Source organism: Chenopodium quinoa, unplaced genomic scaffold, assembly GCF_001683475.1.
Source record: "Chenopodium quinoa cultivar QQ74 unplaced genomic scaffold, ASM168347v1, whole genome shotgun sequence".
NCBI lineage: Eukaryota > Viridiplantae > Streptophyta > Magnoliopsida > Caryophyllales > Amaranthaceae > Chenopodium > Chenopodium quinoa.
This window is the reverse complement of record NW_018742393.1, coordinates 612,007-633,697: the sequence shown is the minus strand read 5'-3', so window position 1 is coordinate 633,697 and position 21,691 is coordinate 612,007. Positions and strand designations below refer to the sequence as shown.

The window sequence follows — 21,691 nt, the reverse complement described above, 5'->3', positions numbered from 1 at the left end:
CTCTTGCAATTCGCAATTTTCGAGGTTAAATAAATTTTAAGCCATGGGGGTGATAAGCTAAATGACAACATGATAGTCAAACATATAAGACCACCTTAATTATATGGGTTATATTCAAGTTAATAGGCCAAAAAAAACGTGTAACACAAAGCACCTATGGAGGAGTATAACTCGAAATTTTGAAAATATCTGTCGTTTCAAGACATGGTTTGCCTTATGTCATATAACCTCTTTACCATTATCTTAAGTTTTAAAATAGTTATAATAAAACTTGTAAAAAAAAAAAAAAGGAATAATAAAGGACAATTAGGAGATCCTATAAATAAGGGCAAAAAACATTAAAAAAAAACCAACTTTTTGTGCATTTGATCGAGTTTGTACATGTGATTAACCTTTTGTCTTATCAAGTTACCTAATAACATAGCACATGAGCATAGACTCATTCAATTGTGAGAGAAATAATACGTAGTATGTAATTTGTTTAACAAGTGTTCATTCGAGATTAATCGTACATTACTTGTTAGTAGCATACTTGCATATATGATGTTTATATATGTACTATCCAATTGACCAAGTGAGTACAATGCAATGCCAATGCTAATTTATGAAACTTCAAGCACTAATTTGTATCACAACTTACACTTTGTTTTGTGGTAAACAAGATAATATTGGACCTGGCCTTCTCTTGAATTTCGCATGCTAATTTTAGTGGTCTATCAATTACATGACCATACATTTGATCATTTTGAACCATACGTACTACGTAGTGCTTAGCTTGCATGTGGATGTTAATATCTATGACACTTTTTATGGTCACATTGTCCTAAATTAATTGACCCAAGTGGAAGAAGTGGTGGAAATTTTGTGATCCTTTTTCGATTCAAGTAAATTTCATGCCACATAAAAATAGAAATATAATGACTTAGGAGGATCTTACCTAACTACTACATTGATTTACTTCTAGCATAAAATTGTTTGTGTTCCTCTTTACACGGTCTATATAACTATAGATTATAGTGATGACTTGACATTTCCTCCTTCAATGATAACATAAACGGTTGTTTAAGGAGACATAGTACCATAAACATTTTAACCAATTAATGATTTTCTTTTTTATTCTTTCCTTATGTTGTCACGCATTTAACATGTGTTAAATAAAAGCAAGAAACTAAAATCAACTCATACCTTCTAGGTTTAAGGGATTAACTAGTGAGTAGCTCAAGCGTTGTCCCATTGTTGTAGACATGTAATCAGTAATTTTTTTTAAAACCTTTTTAAAACTGAAATTGTCATTGTCAAACCAAAATTGAGTTATTCTTTGAGTATTTTTTTTAATTAAACCTTATAGTTTGCACTTATATAATTTTTTTTATATAGTAATAACATAGTTGATAGGTGACTTAGATGGTTAAATAACCATTTTTTGACCGTTTTAGAAACGTCTTTTAAATAAATAGATAGATAGATTCTCATTGCAGACATATAAATGGTGATTAAATTTTGATACTCCGTAGTAGAACAACTCGTTGGCTAATTTTGGAGCCTCAAATAGTGGACCTAGTCCTACCCGGCGATCCCACGTGTGCTTGTTTATAAGATGTGACTTATTCATGGACATTGGACGTTGAAGGATTGACAAATTGGAACAAATAAATTAGCCGAAATTTCTTGGGTTTTGGATGAGATCGGAAGGTCCAGTCCATGAAGTCGATGTATAGCCAACGTTTAAAAGCCGCGTTTGGCCCACCTGAGGAAGATTGTTAGTGACCCTTAGCTTGTAAGTCTTTGTATTATCAGAACTTTCTCAAGGGCTAAGAGTCTAAATTAGTAGACTTCATAATCATAATTAGGTATATGAAACCGTTAAGCAATAGTATGCGTATGATCTCTACATCTCTATGATTGAGAGAAAATGCCAAAGTAATTATGAATTGAAGAGTATTTTATTTTTGGTCAATAGAAAATCATAAATAATATACTCTATCTAGACTTCTTGAGTATAATAATGTAATGAATTTAAATTCAAATTTAAAAGAAAGATGACAAAAGACGTGTCTTACTTAGTAGGAGTTAAAAGTAAAAATTATAAGTGAAAATTTGTATAACATTAATTACATCGTCTGAATGATCTGATGTGTGATTTTGTCATACATTGATAAATTAATGTAATAATTTATAAAAATTGTATTTATTTGCATCCAAAGAGGTTGTATGCTTTGTATATCATTACCTAATTTTAAAACCCACCATTCATATCTCTGTCGAGTAAGCTAATCCACAACCTTTTGTCCCTAAACAATCAAATTTTACTCTAAAATGAAAATTAATTTATCTAAGTATATTTTGATTATCATTTACATAAGATGTCCTTAATATGCACCCAACTCACCTAAATTAAGTTATTTAGTCATATATTATCATGAACTTCATGTCATGTCACTTTTTCCATTAAACAGTATAGATTTGTTCTTTCCGCCTCAACATCGGACGATCTTAAGACTCCTAACCCAATGTCGTGTGCAATGAATTATGTTTGTATAATTATATAATAATACTAGTTTAGGTCCCGTGCCATACACGGTAATTTTTAAAAGTTACTATCAACTTTTCATGTTAAAAAGTTAAAAAAAAACTTTAAAATATTAAAAAATATGCACACTACTTTGATGTGAATTCTAATCAATAAATAAACAACTATTTTTTATTAGGGAATAAATATGAATACTTTCTTGAAGTAAATCAAAATATGTCGCAAATCATGTTAATATTTTTTTTATTATAGTCATAAATGTTTGTGTTGAAAGGTATATCAAACCTTATTTATTTCAAGTAATTATCTTTGTTATTAACATATATAAAAAATTATTTTTGTATACGATTATTTTATTATTTTATACTATAATTGATTTTTTTTTTCAAAAAAAAAAAATACTAAGGACACACCAGGAGATGACACGTGTCATTGCTGGTGTGTCTTTTAGTATATAATTAGGTTAGGTCCCGTGTCATGCACAGTAATTTTTAATAACTATTCTTTAATTAACATTATATTTAGTTATAAAAAATTAAATCTGGCTAAGTTATTAATTCGTAAAATGAATTTATTATGAAAGTCTATTATTAGCAAAATAGATACTTTAAAATGCGTGTATATATATATATATATATATATATATATATATATCACCAACAAATTTATATCGTTTTGTTTTTGTTAATCAGATGAAAATCTTAACAATATGTATTTAACTTATAAATAGATTTCTTTTTTGCAAACTATTATTCATTCTCTCTTATGTATGTTGCATTTTTTTCTCAATAATCAACTGATTTAAAATATTTTTTCATATCTTTCTTGGCAAGCTTTTCATACAGAAGTTTATGGTATCAATATATATTTGGAAGGATACATTAAATCTTTTCTAATCTTTTTTTTTTTTGAAGGAAAATCTTTTATAATATTTTATTTATGTATAATATTTCTTTCCTATATAGATATTTAAAAAAAAATAAAAAAAAAAAACAACTAAGGGACACACCAGAAAATGACACGTGTCATTGCTGGTGTGTCTTTTAGTATATAGTTATTGATAATTAATAATTAATATAATTAATATAATTATTGATTATTGATGATTCGAAAAGAGTAAATTTCAAATAGGGTACCAGGCAAGATTAGAAGAATAAAACAAAGATGTAACCCCAAATAATTAAGCACATAACAAGCCAAGTAAAGCCAATCCGTGTCCACTACGCTTAAGAAAATGATTCGTTTGTAATCCACAACCAAACAAATCACCCACACCTTCATTTCATCATCTATATATATTCTCTCCTCCTTTTTCCCTGTATTATTCCTCTGTTTTTTCTTCAAAAAATTTCCTAATTTTTTCATCTTATTAATAAAAAAAAAATAAAAGATTTAATCTTGTTATTACAAAAATGTGCAGCGACGGAATTGATAATCTATCATTGGACTCGATTAGGAAGACGTTAATTGGGCTTGAAGATACCATTATTTACAGCTTGATTGAAAGGGCTAATAGACCTTTGAATTCTCCTGCTTATGATTCTTCTCATTTTCCTGGTTTTCATGGCTCTTTGACGGAACTCCTTGTTAAGGGTACGGAATCTGTTCAAGCCCAGGTCTGTTTTCTCTCTTTATTTTTGGGTTATAGCATGTCTCGAATTAATAGTCACGTTAATAGTGTAATTTGAACCAAAATACGACTACAGTTATTTATGTTTTTCTGTATGAAGGTTGGAAAATTTCCTGGGTTTTGCTTAATTGAGGGAGAGGAAAGTGATTTTGGTGGTCCTACTTGTTTAAAGATTGCTTGATTCTTCGAAAAACTTGTCCACAAGCAACGGTCTAATACTCGTACCTTATTTTCTTAATTGGGTCTTAAGCTTTTAGAAAATGTATCAAATAATTCTGTTTCTTTTTTAATGGGTTATTAACTTCATGAAAAGTAGTGGGCGTCACATTCTTTGTTATGATGATGAAATTTATTAGCATTTTTCATTATATAAGAAATTAAGATTGGAAATTGGCAAATTGTAATTTGGTTTGTTAGACCCGTGGTTGAAACATGTTTGTAAGATTATATAATCGTGGCAAAACTATCTCCTTTAGCTTTAGACGATTTTGAGAATTGGGACAATACTCAAAAGTTGAGATCATTTTTGAAGTTATACAAAATTATGATTAGAAGATTGGACAAAGTTTGGATTGTTTGCATATTAGTTTTCATTGATTATTTTACGTTTGAAGACATTTCTTGAAATCAATTGATGGACACATACATTGACTCATAATGTCACAATTTAGCATAGACATTGACCACAATTTTAAAGATAGACTTGATAATTTGACCAGGTTTCACAGTAGATTCTAGATTAGTTGCTCGGTAGTGGTAGTTGGAAAAGAAGCAACTTCCAACAAACAATAAGGAAAATAGTTGATAGTTCACATGTTTCTTGTTGATGTAACGGAAAAGTAGTCGCATGCACATACAAGGATTGTCAAGAGTAATTTTCTAACATCAACTACCCAATTTTGCCTAGAGTTAAAAACATGTGGCCTTTCGACGAAATATTTTGCTTCCTGTCATGTTATATTCAACAATTTCTTTCTGTCATCTTAAGGTGATACCTTGTTAGTATTTCAGGGTGGCAGATACCGAAGTCCAGAAGAAGTTCCATTCTTTCCTGATCACTTACCACCTCCATTAGTACACCGCCCTTTAAATTGTTCGCAGGTAATTTGCCTTTTGCCTTGGATACTTCCATATCTGTCCAGTTCATGGATCATGGTCTTAAGTTTTGAAAACTCATCGTTTTATGATTTGCTGTATCGTTTCAATCGTAGGATTTGCCTCCTGCTGCAGCATCTGTCAATGTTAGCAAGAAAATTTGGGACTTTTATGTTAACCAATTTCTACCGCTATTGGCTGCTAAGGGTGATGATGGAAATTATGCTTTAGGTGTGGCTTCTGATCTAGCGTGTTTGCAGGTTAGTAAAGTCTTTTCACCTGAAAACGCGCATCTGAACTTAACTTATTTTTGTTATGAATTGAACTTGGGTAACCCGTAGTCCTCAGCCCCTTATCTAAATTTGATCTATTCTTCCTTTTCTGAATCTATTTGCTTACCCTAGAACTGTATTTTCTGAAACTAGTTTGTTTCAAGGCAAAAATACATATCATTAGGCACAATAATGTGGCCAAAATCCTGAATCAGTATGTTTCACATGGCATTGATTGAATACCGTTTATCATTCAGGTGTTATCTAGGAGAATACATTTTGGAAAATATGTAGCTGAAGTAAAGTTCAGAAGCGAGACTGAAGCATATAGCGCTGCCATTCGCGCAAAAGTAAGTAATCTTACTATGCTGAATCATAGATAAACAGCATTCTCTCCTATATCAAGTAGAATCAAATCTTTTTCTCTGACCTGTTCTCTTAAATTCTTGATTCAGGACAAAGATACTCTTATGAACCTATTGACAGATAGTAAAGTGGAAGCAATGGTGAAGCAAAGAATTGAGAAGAAAACCAAGGTTTTCGGGCAGGAAGTAACCCTCAATGACACAAGTAATTCCAATGACTACAAGGTTGATCCTTCATTGGTCTCTCGTCTTTATGATGAATGGGTGATTCCTCTCACTAAAGATGTTGAAGTTGAATACCTTCTTCGGCGTCTAGATTGACATTTGAACTTGTATTTAGCTTCGTTCAACTGAGAATGATGAGATCGATAACTTGAACTAATGAAGTGAACATTCTCAAAAGCAATCTTTCATTTGCTAAATTACTAAATTCATTATTGATGTACTCCATTGAATTACTAAGTATATAAGTACTCGTATATAACTATTGTGTCTTTGAAGAAGAATAATGCTAGATATGCTCCTCTTGCTGTTTCAAATCTTCACTCCTTTTGTCAATTTAACCTTATTATTCTCGGTATGAAAACCCGTACCCCAATTTCCTTGGGTACCTTTAACATGCATGGTTCAGTATTTGATTATATCTACGACCAAGTAAAAAAAAAACACACAATCACCTCGAAAAGTGATTCATATTCATAGATTTGCTTGTGGAGAACAAAGACCATTTGTTCATCCATTATATGATTATGATTCTTGCCTTTTAACAACAACATGCATTGTATATTCAAACATTTGGACTCCTGCGTATCCCTATCCCTTTAAAAAGACTCTGGTAAAGAAGAAAGATAGCTTAGCTAAAAAGGCTAAGGAAGCTCTTCTTCTCAAGGCATGTTCACTATCTGATAATATCACAAAGTACCAAGTACTAAAACATCATAATCATGGGCGGAGCTAGAAGGGGACATGTGGGGACACTTGTCCCCCCATTTTCAAAAAAAAAAATTTTAAAAAAAAAAAAAATAAAGAAAAAAAATTAAAAAAAAAACTGAAGTGAGACAGAAAGAAGAAGAAAAGAAATTGCAAAACTAAACCCTAACTTTCACAATTCTCAATTTCTCTCTCTTCGAAGTTCGAAAGTTGGAGACTTAGAGTTCTCAGGCAGTCAGGCTCGTCGGCGGCACTTCGTTGGTTCGTTCGCGTCTTCTCCCGTCCAGTGGCGGTGTCGGGTGTCTTGCTGTCTTCGGTCTTCCGCCCTTTATTGGCTCCACCCCTGCTCCCGTCGCCGGTTCTGTTCACCCAAATCACCAGTTCGCGACTTGGAGTTCGACAGACGACAGTTCGTGTCGCCGGTGTGCGGTGTCGGTGTTGGTGGCGGGTGTCTTGCTGTCTTCGGTCTTCCGGTCTTCGCTAGACCCAATTCACCCAAATCAATGGAGGTATGTAAATCTGAATTTCAACTTATTACTTGTTTAATTGATGAAATTGTTGTATATATCAACTTATTACTTGTTAGTCTTTTTTAATTTCGATTGAGAATTATTGTGGATTTGACGATTTTGTCATTTGTGGGTATTGAAGACGAATTTCAACTTATTACTTGTTTAATTGATGAAATTGTTGTATATATCAACTTGTTTAATTTCGATTGAGAATGATTGTGGATTTGTCATTTGTTGATTTGTGGGTATTGAAGTTTTGAACTTTGAAGTATTGAACTTATTGAAAATTGAATTGTTTAATCTCTGAATTATTGGTATTTAATTTTTTTCCCCTGTTTTTGAGAATTTAAATTATTGAAATGTATAGTTGAATTAGAAATTTAGAAATTAGAATCTTAGGTTTTGTTATTATGTAATGATGTGGATTGTGGAAATTGATATATAATTTTCAATTTAATTAGGAAATGTCAAAAGATTCACCAAATTCAAACAAATCCAAGGCAACTAAACAACCCGATCTTCGACAATTCTTGTTTAAAAGAACGAAACTCAATAAAAATGGGTCCAACGAAAATGAGTCCAATACTTAGAGGAAGATTCGGTGTACGATTTTGTCCCCCCAAGTTGAAAATCTTGGCTCCGCCACTGATCATAATACCCTACATATTGCCAGGTATAGATGAACACCAAAGGTAACTTAGAACCACTGGTGGAGGCAGAAATTTCAAGCCAGATCGAACCTCACCCTATTCCTCTTGAAAATAAACTCTCGCTAACCAAGAAGACAACAATTAATTGTTTATCAATGCTGCGGGTTTAATTTTATATATAGTCATTATGTAATTATTCAAAAATAAGTGTTTCAGATGGTATCCGAGGGGTTTGATCCCGCGATCACAAGCTCCTCAATTACTACTTCGATTGCTGCACCATTGCATCTGGTATAAATCATTATGCACAAAATAATGTATTTAAACTATTTTTTTTTTTAAAGTGGGGGGACAGCTGTTCCCTCTTGTCCCACGTTGGCTCTGCCTCTACTTAGAACAAATACAAACAATCCTCAATTCCTCATCACTATAAGGGGGAGCTGAAAATCAGAGTACCTAGAAGCGAAAATGGAACATGTTGCAATAGGTTCCTCAAAATTGAAATCCAATTATGTTGAAATAGGTTCTTAAAAGAGAACCTAAATCAAAACATGACATGTGCTTGAATAAACTTTATTTCCTTTTCTTTTTGATTCTTCAGCTCAACTAAATATTCTTATTCCTCGATCAATTTCTAACCAAGTTGAGCTCAAATATCTCACGAGTTGTATCAATTCTAATCAAGTTGAGTTCAAATATCTCATGAGCTGTTTCATCCTCCGTAAACATTAACTTTGTCCATATTAATAATCTAATAATAATGTTCAAAACTTTTTACAAAAAGTTAAATTATACACAAAATACTAGTTAACCACACACTAATCTATGCTATATATTAAAAGGCGTTCCTTTCAAAGGAACGGTGCTACGTGACACTCTTCAAAGTAACCTCTGATACATATAGGTAATATGTTTACCATCTCAACCAACTTTTATTAATGTTTTAAATTTCACATAATAATATTATATATTCCTTTCATTTATTAAGTAAATTAGAAGTAATATAATTTATTTATTTTTCACAAGATAAATCTAATATATATAAATAAAGTAGGCATTTTTGGAGAGCATTCGGAGCGCTACATAAGAAATGTACTTATTTCGACCCAATAAGAAGAAAGATTTGTATTTTATTTTTGAATTAAAAAATTATGTCACCACATAGATAAAAGTAACAAATTAGATTTGATATATCTAAAATTTTAATTCCACGTAAATTATAATCCTCGAATTAAATTATTTTAATGAAAAAAATAAAGTAAAAATATAGGAAAAGATAAGTTTATTAATTCAATACTACGAGTATAAGAAATCCAAAAAAAAATATACTAAGAAATATTTAAATGGTAAACGCTTATAATAAAGTTTGATACCTATTATTATAAGATAAATTTTGATAGTATATATGATAAGAAATACAAATTGTTCGTTAATTATAATTAAATTAAAATTTGTGATACCTACCATTATAAATTGATACATCATACGACACAAACAAAATTTCGTATCAATAAAAAACCCCTATCAATTAAAAACCCCATCAAGCGAATTTTGTGTTAGTAATTTTGTGTTAATTTTTGGTCATCAATGGCGGGGTAATTTTTAGCTTAATTTTTAAAATCCTATGTTTAAATTAGTATTTCTAATTATTACTTACATTGCATTTATTTGGGATACTCAACGATTATATGTTTATGTTTTATTTACTAAATGTTTTTTTACATGCAGATCTAACACATCATACGATACAAATAAAATTTCATATCAATACAAAACCCCATCAAGCGAATTTTGTGTTAGTAATTTTGTATTAGTTTTAGGTCATCAATGTCCGAGTAATTTTTAGAATCTTATGTTTAAATTTATATTTGTAATGCAGATCTAACACATCATACGACACAAATTAAATTTCGTATCAATACAAAACCCCATCAAGCGAATTTTGTGTTAATAATTTTGTGTTAGATTTAGGTTATCAATGTCCGGGTAATTTTTAGAATCTTATGTTTAACTTTATATTTGTAATTAGAGTTACATTGTATTTATTTAGGATACTTAACGATTATTTGTTTATGTAATGACATACGATTTGATGTTGTATACTTAATATATGGATGATTTTGGTTATTTTTGGAGATGATGAAAAAATTTCAATGCATAGATTTGATTTTATATCGCAACAATTTTTGTAAATATATTGATTTATTTTATATAAATGTAAATATTTAATTTATATCAATATCAGTTTGGCTAACATTTCACGGTTAAATTTGTTTGTAGTAGGTTAGTTGTGGACGAGGTTGGTGATTCTATCGAAATAAAAGATATGGTAAAACAATGAATAATGATTTAGGATTTAAATTATTAAAAATTTATCATTTCACATTAAAGATTTTATATAACGGAAAAAATATCATATTTAAAATTTATTTATATTTAATAAATTCATTATAAATTATAGTAATAAAAATAAATATTAAACTTTTGTAATTTTGTCTGAAATTATTAAATACAATAAATCAAATAATTAAAAATCTTAGATGAAAAAATCATGTATCTCACGAGCTTCCATCTAGTATAAATATATATGAGGTAAAAAAAAGTGCAACCTGAGGCAACGCCCAAACTACACACCAACTATACACACAATTGATTAATTGAACATAATTATCAAATTAATGAATTACTCAAACGAGCAATCCGAAGCATCGCCCGAGATACACTCTAGTATCAACATTAAGTTTGCACCTAAAAAAAAAATATCAATATTAAGTCGTTCACATATCCAAATTGTTTGTACCAATAAATAAATACTACGTACTTCGTAATAAAAAATCTAAAGTTTCTTTTTTTTCTTCTTTGTTTGGGAGGGAATCCGGCACCAGAAAAAGAAACACTACAGTCAACCTCACCATAAGAAACTCATTCAATCATTTTACGCCCTTGATTTTCATCAATCATAGACAAACATTAGTCATACACTCATACGAAGTACTTCATACGAGTACATCAATACAACAATAGATTCAGAGAATTGAAGTGTACACTTGGGCACAGGATAGCAATTCCCAGTTTCTACTGATACCCAAAACCCCACACTACGGAGCTTCATTGCGCATCAATGGGGTTTTATGCTTTCTTTTAACAATTTCCCAACTACCCTTTTCTCTCTCCTCCACCCAGATTCTGCATTTTTCACTCTCCACTGTGAGACTCAGAAATTGATAACAAAGAACCCTTTTTTATTTTCTCTCTCCTCATTTCTGGGTTTAAGCTTTGAAGGTAATTCTGTCTCACTCTCTTTAGTTCATCGATTTTATAGACTTGGGTTTTGTTGAATTTCAGAAATTTTGGAATTTTGACTTCTGGGTATTTGTTTGAATGTTGAAATGTGTGAAATTGGGTGTTTTTTTTAAGAATGCATGTGATTTATATGTAATTTCGGAATTTTGTTGGGTGTTGATGTGAAGAGAAATATAAAGTTTTATTTTTTAGGGTTTATGTTGTCTTATGACTGGGAATCTGTTTTTTTTTTAAATTTTTTTTTATTTTAAAATTTCTTTTCATTTTTGATCTTCATGTGGTAGGAAAAATGATGTTTTTTTTAGATGATGAAATTTCTGAAATGTAATTTTTTCAAATGGGAATCTTTTGGTTTAATAAAGTTTTGTTTTTTAGGGTTTATGTCCTTTTATGACTGGGAATCTGGGTTTCATTTTTGATCTTCATATGGTAGGAAAAATGATGATTTTTTTAGTCGTTTTTATAGATGATGAAATTTCTGAATTGTAATTTTTTCAAATGGGAAGATTTTGGTTTAATAGTATGTTGAAATTTGTTAAATGGGTATAATTTATTTGGTGTTGCATGTCATTTGTTCATTGAATAAATCCCAGCAAATCCAAGTACTGTCCTTGTCATTGGTATGATAGAGTTTTGTTCATAAAGAATTATAGTTGTATAATTGGCTGAACAAAAATTAGGTTTAGTGTAGTTTGATATTCTAATTTGCTGTCTTACGGAGCAAAAAAATTTGTTATCTACAATATATGGACTTTCCAAATGTCCTGGAAAAGCTGGTGCTTAATTATGTGGCCTCCATAATTTCAATAGATATTAGATGTGCTGTCGTACATGTAGATTTTGCAGCTATAAAATAGTCGCATGTAGTTTTTCTTAATTCATCGATTAAAGTTTTGTGTTAAATATATGAGTAATTTTTTTTGAAAAATAGTGGCCTGAAAATAGGTATTGTTGCTATCGGTCGATGATGTTTATTTCTTATTTTCTGGCAATTTCTTCTACTCTATTTGAATATTTGATATTAGCTTTTGAGTGCTTTAGGATTTTGTTTGTAAAGTAAAGAAATAGCATGAATATTGAAGGTTTTTTTTTTTTTTTTTTTTTTTTTTTTTTTGGGTATGAAGTAATTTATTTATTGCTATCAAAGATTCAGATACTTATTCAGAGTTCTTTCATAAAAAAAAGGCTTAAAGGATACATGTAAGTGTAAAAGATGCAGTGTATTATGATAGCGATTCGGATACAGTGGTTATAAATCATAATCTTATAGATGAAATACCATTCTTGTATTTGATGCTTACTTACCTTTTATCCAATGCTTAGCCATCTGTTAGTTTAATACATGAGTTCACTTCAAACAACATGCAAAGTGTAGCAATTAAAATGTTAAAATCTTGTTGTTCCATATTCTAGTTATTTGAATTATGATGTACGAGTATTAATATTAAAGATGACTGGCTAGTGGCTACAGCCTTGCAGTTGTGGTTTTTAGCCTTTATCGTTTAAAAGCTGCATCATCATGATATGTTTTAATATAATCCCATCATACATGTTGATTCCTAATAGATGGGGCTTGAGGGAAAAGATGGCCTGGGCACCAGTAGTAACGGTAAAGATGTTTTTGATGATATTGATCTGGAGACCTGGGATGATGAGGATATGTATTCGGATGACGATGCTGATGTTATGGACATGAGCTTGCATGACCTTGGTGAGGCTTCATTGATGAACTTCTGCAAGAAAGCATCGTCATCTTTCTTCAAGCAGCACGGTCTCATCAGTCATCAGATTAACTCCTACAACAGTTTTGTCCGTGAAGGTATAAAGAGAGTTTTTGATAACATTGGTGAGATAACTGTGAATCCAGGCTATGATCCCTCGAAGAAGGGTGAGGGTGGATGGAGATATGCTTCGGTAAGATTTGGGAATGTGGAGCTTGAGCGTCCTATGTTTTGGACTGGAGAGAAGTTTCATGCAGATGGTGGGAAAGACTTCATTAAGTTGCTTCCCCGACATGCCCGGCTTCAGAACATGACTTACTCTGCAAGATTGAAAGTTGAGACTCACCTTCAGGTTTGTTTAATGTGACTAAAATAATTTAAAATTTGCCACAGAATGCTGTTAGTTAGTGAGACTGTCTGTTCCCCCTCACTGTCTGCTTTATTTTGTCTTGGCTACTGTACTGTCCAGTGTCTACTGTAACAGTAAAATTGCCCCTTATTAGATGATGGTAAAATATCCTCGTTGTGTAATGTTTCCTTCAAAAGCCCTCTCTTTATAGTTATGTAATAATAGGTATGGTTTCTGTTTTTTTGAATATGTGATCACTTGGAGACTACATGAGAGTTCATTTGTACTTGTTATTTTATGAATTCAGCTATTATTTTTTTACTGAAAATTTTAATTTGTTTAGCTGAGCTCTCAAAGCCCATAAAATGAGATTATAAATATTTGTGTTCTTTCTTCTTTCCACTTTTATCTGGAGCCTGAATGTTAGTAGCTTCTTATGTATGATAATAATTTCCATCTTTTGGATAATAATTTCCATTAGTATGACAAGTCCCATCACAAGCTATTGTCTAGTCGTCTGCACTGTCTTCAATCCATTATATCCCCTCTTTGCTTTACGTTCCTATAAGAGCTGTGTTGGTAGAATTACAATTTTGAATAGTAAGACATACAGAGTATAACTCATTCCCATCTCCCAGGCTAGCCTATTCCTGCTTTACATACTTAAGTTATGCAACTATTCAAATGTTGATGTGATTGAGATATCCTATGCGACTTTAACGAGAGTAACATTTGAGTTTGCATTTTTTAAAATAGGTTTTGCATTGCGGTTTATGCCATTTTACTATATTGATTATTGTCTTTATTTTATTGTTTTCATTTGTTTGTTCATGGCTGATTTTGATTCTCAGATATATACCCAAGAGAAGGTCAAAAGTGACAAGTTTAAAACTGGTAAGTCAGAGTATATAGACAGAACTATCGTGAAAGATGAAACAACGGATGTCATCGTTGGAAGGATCCCTGTGATGGTGAAGTCTGATATATGCTGGATGAGTCAAGCTGAGAAAGGTGATTGTGAATTTGATCATGGAGGCTATTTTATAGTCAAGGGTGCTGAGAAGGTAGGTCAACATTTCCCCGTATCTTATCCATGGGTTTTATTCATTATTTTGTGGAGATGAGTGACCTTTTATTTTTTTAAAATCCCATTTCTCCTATAATCTGAAAAGTTATCTTGTGCCTTTATTGCAGCTTGTTCTAGTTCATAGGTTGTATCTCTATAATTGCTGCCTATTGTTGTCAGTTTTTACCGCATCTTGTTCTGTCCACTGCGGTGAAGCTAAATAATAATATCTGACTAAGTTAATGTTTTGAACTTGCTAGATACTAAACTGCAATTTATATTGGTGGCTATCTGCACAACTGCACTTGTATTACCATTGGTTGTATTTCAAATTTTTATTTTTCAAACTGCTCTGCAATCAGTTGAACTCATGTCTTAGTTCTTACAAAAATAATCATGGTCACTCTTTATTTTGCTTTGACCTGGGTTATCTTGGATATGGTAACTGCAGACATTTATTGCTCAAGAACAGATCTGCTTGAAGAGGCTTTGGATTTCTAATGAACCCTTTTGGAAGGTTGCTTATCGATCTGAGTTCAAGAGGAGAAGGGTACATGTCAAATTAGTAGAGAATCCAAAAGCTGAAAACATCCAAGGAGGAGAAAAAGTTATCAGTGTGTACTTTTCTATTGCAGAAGTCCCTATTTGGATACTTTTTTTTGCCCTTGGTGTATCATCTGACAAGGAGGTGGTGGAATTAATTGATTTCAGCACGGATGATGGCCGCATCAGTAACATCCTCTTTGCATCCATTCACGATGCTGATGAGAAATGTGATGGATTTCGTCGTGGTGGCAAAGCTTTGGAGCATATTGACCATATAATAAGAGAATCTAAATTCCCTCCCTCTGAGTCCACTGCAGAATTTATCGAAACAAACCTTTTCCCTAGCCTTTCTGGGAACAAGCAAAAAGCCCGCTTTCTTGGATATATGGTTAAGTGTCTTTTGCAAGCATTTTCAGGCAGGAGAAAGTGTGATAATAGAGATGACTTTAGAAATAAGCGACTTGAGTGTGCTTCTGAGCTTCTAGAGAGGGAACTTAGGGTCCATATGAGGCATGCTGAGAAGCGAATGGTGAAGGCAATGCAGCGGGACCTTTATGGGGATCGTGATCTGCAGGCTATCGAGCACTACTTGGATGCATCAATCGTCACCAATGGTCTTACCAGATCATTTTCCACTGGTGCATGGGCGCATCCTTTCAAGAAAACAGACAGGGTTTCTGGTGTGGTTGCAAACCTCAGGCGAACTAATCCGTTGCAGAGTACTTGTGATATGAGGAAAACTCGTCAGCAGGTTTCATACACAGGGAAGGTTGGAGATGCCAGATACCCGTAAGTATTTCAAAGTTTTGTCTTATACCCATATATCTCTTTTGTGGTTTAAAATGTTCAAATTTTGAAATGAGTGATTTCTCTCTTTTTTTTTTCGTTATTGGGGATAGGAGGTCAATTTGTTGTTTAGTTTGACTTATGTTCTGAATCAGTCTCTTTTCTTAGCTTCACTTAAGCTTAAGCTCTCTCCTCATTCCCTTAAATGTAGATAATGATAGATTTAGTAATATTTGATGCTTTATGCTCTCCCTTTCTTTGGCAACTTTTTACTTTATTTTAAATATGCACCTGAATTTTTTCACTCATTTAGTGGCGTTTAGATGAATTTTATGTAGGGCATGCAGTCATGCACAATCAAAACGAATGACTGTCTTTCAAACCCATGCAATGCATAAGTTAAAACTTAATAACACAGAACAATAACAAGGTCACAACATCTTCGTTGGGACACAAAGGGTTTTCAATTGACATGTATATAAGTATATAAAGTTATTTTATATAACCTTATTAAGGTATGTTTGAACATTTTTCTAATTGTAAATGTATTCTAAGACTGAAATGACTTCAAATCAACGAATGAAAGTAAAAAAATGGACGAACTCAAATAAATTAGGAAAATAGTATTAAAAAGAAGTGGAGAATAATGCTAAGGAATTCTCCTTAGTGATTTACAGCCTTGCGAAAAATCCCTAACTAGTGTCATAAGTAGAAAATCAGGCTCAATAAAAGATTTTTAGAAATGCAACCAGTTGTACACATTGAGATAGATAGAAGAAACAAAAGTGGATAATGCTTAAATAGTAGGTGTTTGAAGATCATACACATGACCCATTATCCCCCACATGCCACATCCTTCAGATGATATGATGGATCAATCATTGTCTTTTATTGTCACAACCATCAAGGCTTTGTTCTCTTCACCTTATTCTAATTATTTATCCTTGTTAAAATCACAACATACTAGACTTGACCAGATCTGAAAAATTAAGACCAGACCTGAAAATTGACACTAGACTATACAAAATATTATAAAGATAACAATTCAGGCCAGACCAGAAAGATTCAGGTGACCTTAGAAAATTCGAATCAGAACAAATTAAATTAGGTGAAGATAATATAGCCTAAGTTACATTGGGTACTCTAATTAAATTTGCATCTATGATTTCAGACACCCTTCTCACTGGGGAAAAATATGCTTCTTGTCTACACCGGATGGGGAGAACTGTGGTCTTGTGAAGAACATAGCTGCTACTGGACTTGTCAGTTGCAGTATTAGTAAGAATGACCTGTCTGATAATTTGGTGAGGTGTGGGATGGAAAAATTAGTGAGCGACACTTGTACTTCGCTGAGTGGAAAAGACAAGGTTTTTGTGGATGGCGAGTGGGAAGGAGTATGTGCTGATTCCCTCTCCTTTGTTCAGGAGTTGAGAAGAAAGCGTCGGAAGAATCGCATTTCAAGCCAGGTACTATTTCATTTTTCTACATTTGTTCTGGATTGTAAAGCTGAATCTATCACGTTTTAGAATTATTGTTCTTGGTTCCTGATAGCTGCTAGTTACTATCGTGCGCATGTGTTCTTTTTTCCAGTAATCTTTTCATTACATTGATTCATGATCCCACATTTGCGGTGCTTGGTTTGTAACATCTTTTTTTGTATGCTGCTAAAAACTATGGATCTCCTTTTAGACCCTTAGTCTGTCCCTCAAATTTGTTTATGCTATGATATCCTTTTATTTTTTGGATTCATTGTGTTGTTCTCATTATATCTGTAGTCTGAGCCCCTCGTCAGACAGTGGGCTTTCACTATCTTATCCACATTTGTGTGTTTGTTTAGTATAAGTTACTGTGTACACGATGCTTCTGGCTCATGAAAAATAACATATTGTTGCCTTGTTGGCACTTTTAGGTTGAAATCAAACGTGATGTTCAAAATTCTGAAGTGCGAATATTCTGTGATGCTGGAAGAATACTTCGACCTCTTTTAGTAGTTGATAATTTAAAAAAGACAAAGTTATTGAAAGGGGATGAGTTTTCTTTTGAGACCCTTCTAGAAAAAGGAATAATAGAATTGATTGGGACTGAAGAGGAAGAAGATTGTCGCACTGCATGGGGAATTAAGTTCCTTTTTGAAGACAAGGGAAAAGACCCTGTCAAATACACTCATTGTGAGCTTGACATGTCATTTTTGTTGGGAGTCAGTTGTGGTATTATCCCCTTTGCAAATCATGATCATGCTAGGAGGGTTCTTTACCAATCTGAGAAGCATTCTGGACAAGCCATAGGATATTCCAGCACTAACCCCAATATTAGAGTAGATACCTTGTCCCACCAAATGTACTACCCTCAAAGACCTCTCTTCCGTTCGGTGATTTCTGATTGTCTTGGAAAGCCAGGATATCCATTAGGCCGCAACCAGATACTTCCAAAGGCAGAATTTTTTAATGGTCAAAATGGTATTGTTGCCGTAAATGTCCATCTTGGTTATAACCAAGAAGATTCTTTGGTCATGAATCGAGCTTCCCTGGAACGAGGCATGTTTAGGACTGAGCACACCAGGAGTTACAAGGCTGAAGTTGACAACCAGGAATCATCAGAAAAGAGGAGGAAGTTTGACGATACTGTTAGTTTTGGGAAGATACAGAGCAAAATAGGACGGGTTGACAACCTTGATGACGATGGATTTCCATACATTGGAGCAAACTTGCAGAGTGGAGATATTATCATCGGCAGATGTGCGGAATCTGGGGCTGATCATAGTGTCAAGCTAAAGCATACAGAAAGAGGCATGGTGCAGAAAGTTGTCCTGTCAGCAAATGATGATGGGAAGAATTTTGCAGTTGTATCACTTAGACAGGTAATGGTGTGCTTTTTTTTTTTTCTTTTTTTTTTCTTTTTGGGTATGAAATAATGTGCTTTGGATCAATTATGTGGGTTAAATAAAAAATGTGTGAACATATTTTGTGATGTGTGATATGTATGATCTGGCTGATAATTAATCATAAAAAAGCATTTTGTGATGTGACAAAATGTATGCTCTGGTTGACATTCCATTATAAATAGTGTGTAAAACCTATTATGTGATGGGTTCTAATGTATCATGTATGCTCTGGGTTAAATTTCATCTTCAAATCCACTTCTGTTAGTGACTAATAAGTCACTTTCATGTTGTCAATTCATGCAGGTCCGTTCACCTTGTCTTGGTGATAAGTTTTCGTCCATGCACGGTCAAAAGGGTGTTCTTGGATATCTTGAGTCACAGGAGAATTTTCCTTTCACAAAACAGGGGATAGTGCCCGATATAGTAATCAATCCTCATGCATTTCCCTCTAGACAAACTCCTGGCCAACTACTGGAGGCTGCCCTTGGGAAGGGCATTGCATGTGGTGGCTCATTGAAATATGCCACCCCATTCTCTACTCTCTCTGTCGAATCCATAACAGAGCAGCTTCACAGGTCAGTTTTTCATGCGGAGAATATACTTTCATATTTGATTTCCTCCAGTTATTACTGTATTTTTGCTAGAAAATCAACTCCCCTCCCTCAACAGTTAAGACTTAAATTATGTGAAGATGATAATTTAGTTAGTGTTATTGTGATGTTATATATTGCAGGGCTGGATTCTCAAGGTGGGGGAATGAAAGGGTCTATAATGGAAGAACAGGAGAGATGATCCGTACCCTCATATTCATGGGGCCCACTTTCTATCAGCGTCTGATCCATATGTCTGAAGACAAAGTCAAGTTTCGAAATACAGGTCCCGTCCATCCACTGACCCGGCAGCCGGTGGCAGACAGGAAACGATTCGGGGGTATCAAGTTTGGGGAAATGGAACGGGATTGTCTGATCGCCCATGGTGCTTCAGCCAACCTGCATGAGCGACTCTTCACTCTAAGTGACTCGTCCCAGATGCATGTTTGCAGGAAGTGCAAGAACATTGCAAATGTGATCCAAAGGACAGTCCCAGGTGGCAAAAAGATTCGAGGGCCTTACTGCAGGTTCTGCGAATCTGTTGATGAAATCGTGAAGGTGAATGTGCCATATGGGGCCAAGCTGTTGTGTCAAGAGCTGTTCAGCATGGGTATTTCGCTTCGTTTTGAGACCCAGCTCTGTTGATATTAACCAATCTTTCATTCAGTAAATCAGTAGCTATCTTGACTAACAGTTCTGTTAATATTTATGTAAGATATGGCATTATGCTTTTGTTCCTGTTTGACCCGGCAGAAAAAGGTGGATAGTTTAGCCTAATTTTCCAGCAGATCGAACATGCTTGGAATCATGAAGAATGAGAGAAGCCATTGTTTTAATCTGACATCTAGTTTGGTGTAATTCCAATTCTCGATCTGTTATTAACTTAATTATGCCACTCATGTCCTTGTTCAATCTTCTCCGACAAGAATAATGTATGGTTTATCACTTTTAATCTTAGTTCATTTATCTGTTATTAACTTGATTATGCATTCATGTCCTGTTCCTTCTGTAAATAAGCCTGTTCTCTAGTTTGTCTCTAATAATCTTAGCCTAGTAACTAAACTAAGCTTGCTCTGCCATTTTCTCTCCACTCGTAGAGTATGCTGGTAGTAATTTAATACTGAGTACGAACTACTCTAAAATGTACAAGTAATTTGAATTTCTCTAGAATGTGTGTGATAATGATAACTTAACTTTATGCTTTTGCAAGTTGTCATTGGTACAACCTTAACTTTTTGCAGTGGTTTGGATTATACTCCGTAATCAAGTTTGGTCAAAATACATTTGGTTAATTAAGTAGCAAGTTAATATGACTAGGGCCGAAACATGTTCATTGCTGGGGTATGTGATGTAAACTAATGGATCTATTCAATTTGGTAATATCATTCAAAAACTAGATGGGAAGTTTGAATGACCAAGATACAATGAAATAATTAATTCCTAAGTTTTGTCGAAATTCTAATTTTCCAAGGAATTTACGTTTTCCATGCCTTTTCTAATCGGTGGCGCCACCACTGGACTCAACTCACCCACCTCTCCTTATCAATTCTTGTCCATTTTGGAAGTTCTGTCTTTAGGATTACTTATGTACGAGTACAAGGATGGAGTGGTGCATATATCATTACCCATGTTGAAGTCCTTGGTTATTGATCGAATGATGTCACGAGGCGTCGAGTTTGTGATTGATACACCTATGCTGGAACACCTTTCGCTAGATGGTTATCTTGGGTACTATAACTTTGTCAAGTATCCAACTAAATTGATTAAGGCAGAAGTTTGCATTTGGGATTTTATGCATATATTCGGCCAAAGTACGAATATATTTAGCCAATTACTACCGCTTGTTCAAAGGATTTCTGGTGTTGAGTCTATTAGCCTAAAGTATGCTCTAAGTTTCTTCGAGGCCCTTAGTTACTTGGATGTTGATGTTGGATCAATATTCTGTAATGTAACCCGTCAATAGTGTTGATGATATTGATAATATTGGAAATTATTTTCCATTTTGTTTGTTTAGTAAGCTCAAGAGGCTTGAAATATTTAAAATGACGGGGAATGCCAATGATCAGAAGTTGCTAACATATGTTCTTAGTAAGTCAAATGTTTTAGTCCTTAATTTTCTGATGATGATGATGGTGATGTTGATGAAGATCGAAAAAGAGACCAACTATGGCGGGAATACAAGATATATCAAACATTGTTAGCTGTTCCAAAGAGTTCCCTACCCACTGAGATTGAGTTTGTTGGTAAATTCATCCATGTATCGAGTGATATATCTCAAAATGGATTGATTGTAACCTTCAAAAATCAGAATCCTGCATCACAACACGAGTGCATTTAGTGAGACATCTAACAATTCAATGAATGGAAGACAGGTCTGATTTCTTTTGGTCATCGCCGTCCTGACTTATACTTTTGTGTTTTTTGTTATGTAAAATTTGGTAATATGCTTTTGTTCCTGTTGGATC

General features: G+C 33.3%; 2 protein-coding genes across 2 annotated transcripts; both read left to right on the top strand.

Annotated features, from left to right (window-relative positions):
• The first annotated feature begins 3,767 nt into the window (after positions 1 to 3,767).
• On the top strand, positions 3,768 to 6,431 carry LOC110702377 (chorismate mutase 2-like). The gene is made up of 5 exons (XM_021880082.1): positions 3,768 to 4,146; positions 5,172 to 5,261; positions 5,372 to 5,515; positions 5,785 to 5,877; positions 5,983 to 6,431. The coding sequence occupies exons 1-5, from the start codon at positions 3,943 to 3,945 to the stop codon at positions 6,211 to 6,213; spliced, it is 762 nt and encodes a 253-aa protein (XP_021735774.1). The 5' UTR covers positions 3,768 to 3,942; the 3' UTR covers positions 6,214 to 6,431.
• Positions 6,432 to 10,722: 4,291 nt separating this feature from the next.
• LOC110702366 (DNA-directed RNA polymerases IV and V subunit 2-like) lies at positions 10,723 to 20,208 on the top strand. The gene is made up of 8 exons (XM_021880074.1): positions 10,723 to 11,266; positions 12,854 to 13,360; positions 14,209 to 14,421; positions 14,875 to 15,758; positions 16,927 to 17,221; positions 17,665 to 18,612; positions 18,940 to 19,211; positions 19,370 to 20,208. Exons 2-8 carry the CDS (start codon positions 12,854 to 12,856, stop codon positions 19,869 to 19,871), a joined length of 3,621 nt encoding a protein of 1,206 aa, XP_021735766.1. The 5' UTR covers positions 10,723 to 11,266; the 3' UTR covers positions 19,872 to 20,208.
• The last annotated feature ends 1,483 nt before the right edge of the window (positions 20,209 to 21,691 follow it).